Here is a 15,000-nt window from a genome sequence, read left to right as displayed (position 1 = left end):
ATAAATTGAGATGATCAGGCATCATATAAGAGAATGGCTACAATTTGGAGAGCTGCGAGTCAGTAAATAAGCACACCGAGTAAGGCCAGCTGTTTCGGAAAAGGCGTGAGTTGCAATACTACGGACCTTGGTTTGAAGATTAGCGCCGAGCTGGCATCATGGGATTTGAAGTCTTCACAGCTTACAAAGACAGATCTTGGATGGGAAGATAGCATATTATCCATTTTGAGGAAAGAGCCTTGTATAGAGAGGGAAGAAACCACGCAAACACCCATACAGAAACAAAACGTTGTTACCTTGAGAGACAGGAAGCAAATTATAACCCGTGAGGTTTGGGAGGGGCAGGATCTGTGAGATAGGGAGGTATGGACATTGTCAGTAACAGCACCTTGACGAGAACCCAGTCAATCAAAGTGTAGGAGAGTATTCAGGGAGTGAAACGGATAAGTTAGGATCATCGTGTGTTAGAAAGGTTTCCATGAAACAAAATGTGGTGGTAAATGCAGAGGCTGCCTTGAGATCCCAGGACAATAATTAGTTTGAAATCCTCTGGTTGAGTGTGAGGGAGATAGGAGGTCTTCTTCTTTCTTTCATGTGAAACACATGGCTGTGGGTGGCATCTTATGTTGAGGAGTTATCGGAGTGGCAGAGGCAGGATTGGTTTCGGTGCAGCTGTGTACTTATGCAGTATTTCCTGTAGGTTAGAGGATGAATTTGTAATTTGTTCAACAAGTGGGAAATAGCTCACCTCCTCTTCACAAAGGACACCGTTCGATCTATAACGCCACCAACTAATGCCAGCAGACGGGAAGCCAGGTTTATCCTTCATCCGAGGATTGGCACATACATTGATGCCTCGCCCCACCTGCCAAACACCAGGATTACAGTTTGTTTTTTGTACACCAAGTCAAGGCTCGTGTAAGAGCTAATACACAGAATCATATAACAAGGCAGCAGACAAGAGGGGCGGGAGAGGGAAGCACAAAATAGTGGGGAACAAAGACAATAGGATATCTGTGGAAGGGAGAGGGATGGGGTGGGTTACATGGGGTAAACAAGATAGTACTTCAGGGACTTTCAGGAAGGAAAACAGGGAATTTGAAGGATGTGAGTTTGGGGTGGATTAACAGGGGTAGTAAAGATCAAGATTTTTGGATGTGTTGGGATTTGAACCCTGGTTAGGCAGCTCAGAGGTGAGTGCATACCTTTAGGCTCTCCAGTCAGCCTGGGGGAGTAGGTACAGAGACTGGAGGGTTTAGAGTATTAGGTTGAGGGAATGAAGGGTGGAAGGTTTTGGAGTAGTGGGAAGGTAAGACAGAAGGGTTTGGGGCAGGTGGACAGGGGTTGGAGGTTTTTTTTAAGAGGCAGGAGAGTTGTAGGGAAGGATTTGATGATTGCTCGGTGTGGCAACAGAAAGGAGGGAAGTCTGTAAAAGCCAAAAATACATCAGCATAGTGTATTTTAATGATGTGGAAATTTTTGGTTTGGGGAAAAGGAAGGAGAGGGAAAAGGGCAAGAACATTAAGGGAGTGGGAGAGCAGGACATAAGGAGAATCATGGGAGAGGAGAATCACAAAAGTAGTTTTTTGAGGAAAAGGATTAAACATTCCTTCTGATCCAGAGAAGCATACATGAGGAATGAAAGAGTGAATGAGTAACTAGATATTGAGGGGAGGGTGTTCATGATTCAGGAGGGGGGGGGGGGTAAGATGAGTTGTTTGGGGAGGGATAGAGTCGAGAGCATAGATTGAGATGGAGATCAAGAGAAATCAATCTGATTAAATGGATGTGCTATTGTGCAATTTTACATCGATTTGTTCAATTAACACAATATAATTAGAGAACGAAAGGACCTAAGAATGCAAAATGTTTATAATGTCTCCATACATCACTTTGGGGGAGAGGTGATGGTAGAGAGTGGAGATGGAGACGGAGAGAAAAAAACGAGGAACGAGTGGAGTTGAAAAAAACCACGAGATCACAAATGTCGAGGCTGAAATAATGAATGAGGGGAGAACCTTTCAGACTCTTTGATTGAATTATTGAGTAGGGAATATGAGACGGTGTTATAAAGAGAGCAGAGTAAACAGAGAACAGAGAATCGAGACCCAGATGAAGATGAGAAAGAAAAATTTGGAACGCATGAAACACAAATGGTTAACACAGAACATCTCAAGACGGAAGGGACGTAATTTAGAGTAAGGCCTACAATGTGAATACAGAAGATGTTTACAATGTTCAAACATGCAGTTTTATGATGATGGAGGGGGTAGACAACAGAAATGGGTGGGGAAGGAGTGGAAGAAGCGAGTTGAACATGTGAGGCCCACTTTGTAATCCAAATAAGAGACTAAAGCAAGAGACAAAGACTTGTGAGGGATGTACTATCAAGGCCATCAATTAATGCAACACTGTTTTACAATCTAGATATCCCAGCCATCACTCATGCTCTCGATAAATCTCCCAGCCACCAAGCATTCTCTCAATAGATCACAGGCTATCACTCATTCTCTCAATAGATCACAGGCTATCACTCATGCTCTCAATGGATCACAGGCTATCACTCATACTCTCAATAGATCACAGGCTATCACTCATACTCTCAATAGATCACAGGCTATCACTCATACTCTCAATAGATCACAGGCTATCACTCATTCTCTCAATAGATCACAGGCTATCACTCATTCTCTCAATGGATCACAGGCTATCACTCATACTCTCAATAGATCACAGGCTATCACTCATACTCTCAATAGATCACAGGCTATCACTCATACTCTCAATAGATCACAGGCTATCACTCATACTCTCAATAGATCACAGGCTATCACTCATTCTCTCAATAGATCACAGGCTATCACTCATGCTCTCAATGGATCACAGGCTATCACTCATACTCTCAATAGATCACAGGCTATCACTCATACTCTCAATAGATCACAGGCTATCACTCATACTCTCAATAGATCACAGGCTATCACTCATACTCTCAATAGATCACAGGCTATCACTCATACTCTCAATAGATCACAGGCTATCACTCATACTCTCAATAGATCAGAGGCTATCACTCATTCTCTCAATAGATCACAGGCTATCACTCATGCTCTCAATGGATCACAGGCTATCACTCATACTCTCAATAGATCACAGGCTATCACTCATACTCTCAATAGATCACAGGCTATCACTCATACTCTCAATAGATCACAGGCTATCACTCATGCTCTCAATAGATCACAGGCTATTACTTATACTCTCAATAGATAGCAGACTATCACTCATGCTCTCAATGGATCACAGGCTATCACTCATGCTCTCAATAGATCGCAGACTATCACTCATGCTCTCAATGGATCACAGGCTATCACTCATGCTCTCAATCGATCACAGGCTATCACTCATGCTCTCAATAGATCGCAGACTATCACTCATACTCTCAATAGATCACAAGCTTTCACTCATACTCTCAATAGATCACAGGCTATCACTCATGCTCTCAATCGATCACCAGCCATCACTCATGCTCTCAATGGATCACACTTTCATCACCAACGCTCTCAATAGATCACACAGCTATCACCAATGCTCTAAATATATCACAAACCATCACCCACGTTCTCCTTAGATTACCCAGCCATCGCCTATGCTCTCAATATATAACTAACCATCACCTATGCTCTCAATATATCTCTAACTATCACCTATGTTCTCTTTAGATCACCCAGCCATTATGGGTGCTCTCTATACATCACTCGCCATCACGCATGCTCTCTATACATCACAAGCGATCACGCATGCTCTCTATACATCACGAGCTATCACGCATGCTCTAAATACATCACTCGCCATCATGCATGCTCTCTATACATCACAAGCCATCACGCATGCTCTCTATACATCACTAGCCATCACGCATGCTCTGTACATCACTAGCCATCACGTATGCTCTCTATACATCACGAGCTATCACCCATGCTCTCTGTACATCACTCGCCATCACGCATGCTCTCTATACATCACAAGCCATCACGCATGCTCTCTATACATCACGAGCCATCACGCATGCTCTCGATAAATCACGAGCCATCACGCATGCTCTCTATACATCACTTGCCATCATGCATGCTCTCTATAAATCACTTGCCATCACGCATGCTCTCTATACATCACTAGCCATCACGCATGCTCTCTATACATCACTAGCTATCACGCATGCTCTCTATACATCACTAGCCATAACGCATGCTCTCTGTACATCACGAGCCATCACGCATGCTCTCTGTAAATCACTAGCCATCACGCATGCCCTCTATACATCACGAGCCATCACGCATGCTCTCTATACATCACTAGCCATCACGCATGCTCTCTGTAAATCACAAGCCATCACTCATGCTCTCTATACATCACTTGCCATCACGCATGCTCTCTATACATCACTAGCCATCATTCATGCTCACTATACATCCCGAGCCATCACGCATGCTCTCTATACATCACTAGCCATCACGCATGCTCTTTATACATCATGAGCCATCACGCATGCTATCTATACATCACTAGCGATCACGCATGCTCTCTGTATATCACTAGCCATCACGCATGCTCTCTGTACATCACTTGCCATCACGCATGCTCTCTATACATCGCTTGCCATCACGCATGTTCTCTATACATCACTCGCCATGAGGCATGCTCTCTATACATCACTTGCTATCACGCATGCTCTCTTTACATCACTAGCTATCACGCATGCTCTCTGTACATCACTGACCATCACTCATGCTCTCTGTACATCACTGACCATCACTCATGCTCTCTATACATCACTAGCCATCACGCATGCTCTCTGTACATCAGTGACCATCACTCATGCTCTCTATACATCACGAGCCATCAGGCATGCTCTCTGTACATCACGAGTCATCCCGCATGCTCTCTAAACATCACTAGCCATCACGCATGCTCTCCATACACCACTAGCCTTCACGCATGCTCTCGATAAATCACTAGCCATCACGCATGCTCTCTATACATCACTAGCCATCACGCATGCTCTCTGTACATCACTAGCCATCACGCATGCTCTCTATACATCACCAGCCATCACGCATGCTCTCTATACATCACTAGCCATCACGCATACTCTCTATACATCACAAGCCATCACGCATGCTCTCTGCACATCACGAGCCATCACGCTTGCTCTCTATACATCATTAGCCATCACGCATGCTCTCTGTACATCACTAGCCATCACGCATGCTCTCTATACATCACTAGCCATCACGCATGCTCTCTGTACATCACTAGCCATCACGCATGCTCTCTATACATCACTAGCCATCACGCATGCTCTCTGCACATCACGAGCCATCACGCTTGCTCTCTATACATCACTCGCCATCACGCATGCTCTCTATACATCACTCGCCATCACGCTTGCTCTCTATACATCATTAGCCATCACGCATGCTCTCTATACATCACTCGCCATCACGCATGCTCTCGATAAATCACTCGCCATCACGCCTGCTCTCTATACATCACTCGCCATCACGCATGCTCTCTGTACATCACGAGCCATCACGCATGCTCTCTATACATCACTAGCCATCACGCATGCTCTCGATAAATCACTAGCCATCACGCATACTCTCTATACATCACGAGCCATCACGCATACTCTCTATACATCACGAGCCATCACGCATGCTCTCGATAAATCACTAGCCATCACGCATACTCTCCATACATCACGAGCCATCACGCATGCTCTCTATACATCAATAGCCATCACGCATGCTCTCTATACATCACGAGCCATCACGCATGCTCTCTATACATCAGTAGCCATCACGCATGCTCTCTATACATCACGAGCCATCACACATGCTCTCTATACATCACTAGCCATCACGCATGCAGTGTACATCACTAGCCATCACGTATGCTCTCTATACATCACGAGCTATCACCCATGCTCTCTGTACATCACTCGCCATCACGCATGCTCTAAATACATCACTCGCCATCATGCATGCTCTCTATACATCACAAGCCATCACGCATGCTCTCTATACATCACTAGCCATCACGCATGCTCTGTACATCACTAGCCATCACGTATGCTCTCTATACATCACGAGCTATCACCCATGCTCTCTGTACATCACTCGCCATCACGCATGCTCTCTATACATCACAAGCCATCACGCATGCTCTCTATACATCATGAGCCATCACGCATGCTCTCGATAAATCACGAGCCATCACGCATGCTCTCTATACATCACTTGCCATCATGCATGCTCTCTAGAAATCACTTGCCATCACGCATGCTCTCTATACATCACTAGCCATCACGCATACTCTCTATACATCATTAGCCATCACGCATGCTCTCTATACATCACTAGCTATCACGCATGCTCTCTATACATCACTAGCCATAACGCATGCTCTCTGTACATCACGAGCCATCACGCATGCTCTCTGTAAATCACTAGCCATCACACATGCTCTCTATACATCACGAGCCATCACGCATGCTCTCTATACATCACTAGCCATCACGCATGCTCTCTGTAAATCACAAGCCATCACTCATGCTCTCTATACATCACTTGCCATCAAGCATGCTCTCTATACATCACTAGCCATCATTCATGCTCACTATACATCCCGAGCCATCACGCATGCTCTCTATACATCACTTGCCATCAAGCATGCTCTCTATACATCACTAGCCATCATTCATGCTCACTATACATCCCGAGCCATCACGCATGCTCTCTATACATCACTAGCCATCACGCATGCTCTTTATACATCATGAGCCATCACGCATGTTCTCTATCCATCACTCGCCATGAGGCATGCTCTCTATACATCACTTGCCATCAAGCATGCTATCTATACATCACTAGCGATCACGCATGCTCTCTGTATATCACTAGCCATCACACATGCTCTCTGTACATCACTTGCCATCACGCATGCTCTCTATACATCACTTGCCATCACGCATGTTCTCTATCCATCACTCGCCATGAGGCATGCTCTCTATACATCACTTGCTATCACGCATGCTCTCTTTACATCACTAGCTATCACGCATGCTCTCTGTACATCACTGACCATCACTCACGCTCTCTGTACATCACTGACCATCACTCATGCTCTCTATACATCACGAGCCATCACGCATGCTCTCTGTACATCACGAGTCATCCCGCATGCTCTCTAAACATCACTAGCCATCACGTATGCTCTCCATACACCACTAGCCTTCACGCATGCTCTCGATAAATCACTAGCCATCACGCATGCTCTCTATACATCACTAGCCATCACGCATGCTCTCTGTACATCACTAGCCATCACGCATGCTCTCTATACATCACTAGCCATCACGCATGCTCTCTGTACATCACTAGCCATCACGCATGCTCTCTATACATCACTAGCCATCACGCATGCTCTCTGCACATCACGAGCCATCACGCTTGCTCTCTATACATCACTCGCCATCACGCATGCTCTCTATACATCACTCGCCATCACGCTTGCTCTCTATACATCACTAGCCATCACGCATGCTCTCTATACATCACTCGCCATCACGCATGCTCTCGATAAATCACTCGCCATCACGCCTGCTCTCTATACATCACTAGCCATCACGCCTGCTCTCTATACATCACTAGCCATCACGCATGCTCTCTGTACATCACGAGCCATCACGCATGCTCTCTATACATCACTAGCTATCACGCATGCTCTCTATACATCACTCGCCATCACGCATGCTCTCTATACATCACTAGCCATCACGCATGCTCTCTATACATCACTCGCCATCACGCATTCTCTACATCACTAGCCATCACGCATGCTCTCTATACATCACTAGCCATCACGCATGCTCTCTGTACATCACGAGCCATCACGCATGCTCTCTATACATCACTAGCTATCACGCATGCTCTCTATACATCACTCGCCATCACGCATGCTCTCTATACATCACTCGCCATCACGCATGCTCTCTATACATCACTCGCCATCACGCATGCTCTCTATACATCACTCGCCATCACGCATGCTCTCTATACATCACTCGCCATCACGCATTCTCTACATCACTAGCCATCACACATGCTCTCTATACATCACTAGCCATCACGCATGCTCTCTATCCATCACTAGCCATCACGCATGCTCTCTATACATCACTAGCCATCACGCATGCTCTCTATACATCACTAGCCATCACGCATGCTCTCTATACATCATTAGCCATCACGCATGCTCTCTGTACATCACAAGCTATCACGCATGCTCTCTATACATCACTAGCCATCACGCATGCTCTCCATACATCACTCGCCATCACGCATGCTCTACATCACTAGCCATCACGCATGCTCTCTATACATCACTAGCCATCACGCATGCTCTCTATACATCACTCGCCATCACGCATGCTCTACATCACTTGCCATCACGCATGCTCTCTATACATCACTAGCCATCACACATGCTCTCTATGCATCACTCGCCATCATGCATGCTCTCTGAACATCACTAGCCATCACGCATGCTCTCTATACATCACTTGCTATCACGCATGCTCTCTGTACATCACGAGCCATCACGCATGCTCTGTGTACATCACTAGCCATCACGCATGCTCTCTATACATCAATAGCATCACGCATGCTCGCCATACCTCACTTGCTATCACGCATGCTCTCTATACACCACCAGCAATCACACATGCTCTCTATACATCACTAGCCATCATGCATGCTCTCTATACATCACTAGCCATCACGCATTCTCTACATCACTAGCCATCACGCATGCTCTCTATACATCACTAGCCATCACGCATGCTCCCTATACATCACTCGCCATCACGCATTCTCTACATCACTGGCCATCACGCTTGCTCTCTATACATCACTTGCCATCACGCATGCTCCCTATACATCACTCGCCATCACGCATTCTCTACATCACTAGCCATCACGCATGCTCTCTATACATCACTCGCCATCACGCATTCTCTACATCACTAGCCATCACGCATGCTCTCTCTACATCACTAGCCATCACGCATGCTCTCTATACATCACTAGCCATCACGCATGCTCTCTATACATCACTCGCCATCACGCATTCTCTACATCACTAGCCATCACGCATGCTCTCTCTACATCACTAGCCATCACGCATGCTCTCTGTACATCACTGACCATCACTCATGCTCTCTATACATCACTAGCCATCACGCATGCTCTCTGTACATCACTACCCATCACGCATGCTCTCTGTACATCACTGACCATCACTCATGCTCTCTATACATCACTAGCCATCACGCATGCTCTCTGTACATCACGAGCCATCACGCATGCTCTCTAAACATCACTAGCCATCACGCATGCTCTCCATACACCACTAGCCTTCACACATGCTCTCGATAAATCACTAGCCATCACGCATGCTCTCTATACATCACTAGCCATCACGCATGCTCTCTGTACATCACTACCCATCACGCATGCTCTCTGTACATCACTGACCATCACTCATGCTCTCTATACATCACTAGCCATCACGCATGCTCTCTGTACATCTCGAGCCATCACGCATGCTCTCTAAACATCACTAGCCATCACGCATGCTCTCGATACACCACTAGCCTTCACACATGCTCTCGATAAATCACTAGCCATCACGCATGCTCTCTATACATCACTAGCCATCACGCATGCTCTCTATACATCACTCGCCATCACGCATGCTCTCTATACATCACTAGCCATCACGCATGCTCTCTATACATCACTCGCCATCACGCATGCTCTCTGTACATCACTCGCCATCACGCATGCTCTCTATACATCACTCGCCATCACGCATGCTCTCTATACATCACTCGCCATCACGCATTCTCTACATCACTAGCCATCACACATGCTCTCTATACATCACTAGCCATCACGCATGCTCTCTATCCATCACTAGCCATCACGCATGCTCTCTATACATCACTAGCCATCACGCATGCTCTCTATACATCACTAGCCATCACGCATGCTCTCTATACATCATTAGCCATCACGCATGCTCTCTGTACATCACAAGCTATCACGCATGCTCTCTATACATCACTAGCCATCACGCATGCTCTCCATACATCACTCGCCATCACGCATGCTCTACATCACTAGCCATCACGCATGCTCTCTATACATCACTAGCCATCACGCATGCTCTCTATACATCACTCGCCATCACGCATGCTCTACATCACTTGCCATCACGCATGCTCTCTATACATCACTAGCCATCACACATGCTCTCTATGCATCACTCGCCATCATGCATGCTCTCTGAACATCACTAGCCATCACGCATGCTCTCTATACATCACTTGCTATCACGCATGCTCTCTGTACATCACGAGCCATCACGCATGCTCTGTGTACATCACTAGCCATCACGCATGCTCTCTATACATCAATAGCATCACGCATGCTCGCCATACCTCACTTGCTATCACGCATGCTCTCTATACACCACCAGCAATCACACATGCTCTCTATACATCACTAGCCATCATGCATGCTCTCTATACATCACTAGCCATCACGCATTCTCTACATCACTAGCCATCACGCATGCTCTCTATACATCACTAGCCATCACGCATGCTCCCTATACATCACTCGCCATCACGCATTCTCTACATCACTGGCCATCACGCTTGCTCTCTATACATCACTTGCCATCACGCATGCTCCCTATACATCACTCGCCATCACGCATTCTCTACATCACTAGCCATCACGCATGCTCTCTATACATCACTCGCCATCACGCATTCTCTACATCACTAGCCATCACGCATGCTCTCTCTACATCACTAGCCATCACGCATGCTCTCTATACATCACTAGCCATCACGCATGCTCTCTATACATCACTCGCCATCACGCATTCTCTACATCACTAGCCATCACGCATGCTCTCTCTACATCACTAGCCATCACGCATGCTCTCTGTACATCACTGACCATCACTCATGCTCTCTATACATCACTAGCCATCACGCATGCTCTCTGTACATCACTACCCATCACGCATGCTCTCTGTACATCACTGACCATCACTCATGCTCTCTATACATCACTAGCCATCACGCATGCTCTCTGTACATCACGAGCCATCACGCATGCTCTCTAAACATCACTAGCCATCACGCATGCTCTCCATACACCACTAGCCTTCACACATGCTCTCGATAAATCACTAGCCATCACGCATGCTCTCTATACATCACTAGCCATCACGCATGCTCTCTGTACATCACTACCCATCACGCATGCTCTCTGTACATCACTGACCATCACTCATGCTCTCTATACATCACTAGCCATCACGCATGCTCTCTGTACATCTCGAGCCATCACGCATGCTCTCTAAACATCACTAGCCATCACGCATGCTCTCGATACACCACTAGCCTTCACACATGCTCTCGATAAATCACTAGCCATCACGCATGCTCTCTATACATCACTAGCCATCACGCATGCTCTCTATACATCACTCGCCATCACGCATGCTCTCTATACATCACTAGCCATCACGCATGCTCTCTATACATCACTCACCATCACGCATGCTCTCTGTACATCACTCGCCATCACGCATGCTCTCTATACATCACTAGCCATCACGCATGCTCTCTATACATCACTCGCCATCACGCATTCTCTACATCACTAGCCATCACGCATGCTCTCTATACATCACTAGCCATCACGCATGCTCTCTATACATCACTAGCCATCACGCATGCTCTCTATACATCACTAGCTATCACGCATGCTCTCTGGACATCACTAGCCATCACGCATGCTCTCTGTACATCACTGACCATCACTCATGCTCTCTATACATCACTCGCCATCACGCATGCTCTCTATACATCACCAGCAATCACGCATGCTCTCTATAAATCACTAGCCATCACGCATTCTCTCTATACATCACTAGCCATCACGCATCCTCTCTATACATCACAAGCCATCACGCATGCTCTCTATACATCACTCGCCATCACGCATTCTCTACATCACTAGCCATCACGCATGCTCTCTATACATCACTAGCCATCACGCATGCTCTCTATACATCACGAGCCATCACGCATGCTCTCTATACATCACTCGCCATCACGCATTCTCTACATCACTAGCCATCACGCATGCTCTCTATACATCACTAGCCATCACGCATGCTCTCTATACATCACTAGCTATCACGCATGCTCTCTGGACATCACTAGCCATCACGCATGCTCTCTGTACATCACTACCCATCACGCATGCTCTCTGTACATCACTGACCATCACTCATGCTCTCTATACATCACTCGCCATCACGCATGCTCTCTATACATCACCAGCAATCACGCATGCTCTCTATAAATCACTAGCCATCACGCATTCTCTCTATACATCACTAGCCATCACGCATCCTCTCTATACATCACAAGCCATCACGCATGCTCTCTATACATCACTCGCCATCACGCATTCTCTACATCACTAGCCATCACGCATGCTCTCTATACATCACTAGCCATCACGCATGCTCTCTATACATCACTAGCCATCACGCATGCTCTCTGTACATCTCGAGCCATCACGCATGCTCTCTAAACATCACTAGCCATCACGCATGCTCTCCATACACCACTAGCCTTCACACATGCTCTCGATAAATCACTAGCCATCACGCATGCTCTCTATACATCACTAGCCATCACGCATGCTCTCTATACATCACTCGCCATCACGCATGCTCTCTATACATCACTAGCCATCACGCATGCTCTCTGTACATCACTCACCATCACGCATGCTCTCTGTACATCACTCGCCATCACGCATGCTCTCTATACATCACTAGCCATCACGCATGCTCTCTATACATCACTCGCCATCACGCATTCTCTACATCACTAGCCATCACGCATGCTCTCTATACATCACTAGCCATCACGCATGCTCTCTATACATCACTAGCTATCACGCATGCTCTCTGGACATCACTAGCCATCACGCATGCTCTCTGTACATCACTACCCATCACGCATGCTCTCTGTACATCACTGACCATCACTCATGCTCTCTATACATCACTCGCCATCACGCATGCTCTCTATACATCACCAGCAATCACGCATGCTCTCTATAAATCACTAGCCATCACGCATTCTCTCTATACATCACTAGCCATCACGCATCCTCTCTATACATCACAAGCCATCACGCATGCTCTCTATACATCACTCGCCATCACGCATTCTCTACATCACTAGCCATCACGCATGCTCTCTATACATCACTAGCCATCACGCATGCTCTCTATACATCACGAGCCATCACGCATGCTCTCTATACATCACTCGCCATCACGCATTCTCTACATCACTAGCCATCACGCATGCTCTCTATACATCACTAGCCATCACGCATGCTCTCTATACATCACTAGCTATCACGCATGCTCTCTGGACATCACTAGCCATCACGCATGCTCTCTGTACATCACTACCCATCACGCATGCTCTCTGTACATCACTGACCATAACTCATGCTCTCTATACATCACTCGCCATCACGCATGCTCTCTATACATCACCAGCAATCACGCATGCTCTCTATAAATCACTAGCCATCACGCATTCTCTCTATACATCACTAGCCATCACGCATCCTCTCTATACATCACAAGCCATCACGCATGCTCTCTATACATCACTCGCCATCACGCATTCTCTACATCACTAGCCATCACGCATGCTCTCTATACATCACTAGCCATCACGCATGCTCTCTATACATCACTAGCCATCACGCATGCTCTCTATACATCACTCGCCATCACGCATGCTCTCTATACATCACTCGCCATCACGCATGCTCTCTATACATCACTAGCCATCACGCATGCTCTCTATACATCACTAGCCATCACGCATGCTCTCTATACATCACCAGCAATCACGCATGCTCTCTATAAATCACTAGCCATCACGCATTCTCTCTATACATCACTAGCCATCACGCATCTTCTCTATACATCACTAGCCATCACGCATGCTCTCTGGACATCACGAGCTATCACGCATGCTCTCTGGACATCACTAGCTATCACGCATGCTCTCTATACATCACTAGCTATCATGCATGCTCTCTGTACATCACTAGCTATCACGCATGCTCTCTGTACATCACTAGCTATCACGCATGCTCTCTGGACATCACTAGCTATCACGCATGCTCTCTATACATCACTAGCTATCACGCATGCTCTCTGGACATCACTAGCTATCACGCATGCTCTCTGTACATCACTAGCTATCACGCATGCTCTCTGTACATCACTAGCTATCACGCATGCTCTCTGTACATCACTAGCTATCACGCATGCTCTCTGGACATCACTAGCTATCACGCATGCTCTCTATACATCACTAGCTATCACGCATGCTCTCTGTACATCACTAGCTATCACGCATGCTCTCCAGAGACCATACACTTGCTCAATGTTTTCTTTTCCACAGGGATTTTATGATGAAGTCGCCACACCATTGCTGTCAAAGATATACCTGGAATACCCAGAAAATGCTGTTGAAAACGTTACAAGGTCTGAATTTCAGACTTATTTTGATGGTTCAGAGTTGGTGGTTGCTGGAAAAATCGTAAACAATTCCCTGGATTCGTTCAGCACCAGCATCACAGCCAAGGCGGTGAGTTGATCTTCAGAATATGCCAAGCTTCACACCATGACATTGTTTCATCCCTGTTTTATAGCAACACTTCAACCATGTGATACTCAAATAACATCATCTTCACAGTTTATCACTTGATTCCATACCCGAGCTTTCAAATATGACCAAATTTC

The 15,000-nt window shown here is 46.3% G+C and overlaps 1 protein-coding gene across 1 annotated transcript in view; it reads left to right on the top strand.

Moving 5' to 3' along the window:
* The window catches only part of LOC147033719 (inter-alpha-trypsin inhibitor heavy chain H3-like), a 128,401-nt gene that overhangs the window by 48,428 nt on the left and 64,973 nt on the right, over positions 1 to 15,000 (top strand). Inside the window, exon 12 of the mRNA XM_085871865.1 lies at positions 14,660 to 14,845. Within this exon, the coding sequence (XP_085727991.1) occupies positions 14,660 to 14,845 (186 nt within the window). The remainder of the gene's footprint in view (positions 1 to 14,659; positions 14,846 to 15,000) is intronic.

The sequence above is a fragment of the Eptatretus burgeri genome, chromosome 2 (assembly GCF_056783735.1).
Source record: "Eptatretus burgeri isolate ZD-2024b chromosome 2, Ebu_testis_v1, whole genome shotgun sequence".
NCBI classification, from domain to species: Eukaryota; Metazoa; Chordata; class Myxini; order Myxiniformes; family Myxinidae; genus Eptatretus; species Eptatretus burgeri.
The sequence above is the reverse complement of the archived record's forward strand: the minus strand, read 5'-3'. Positions and strand labels throughout refer to the sequence as shown.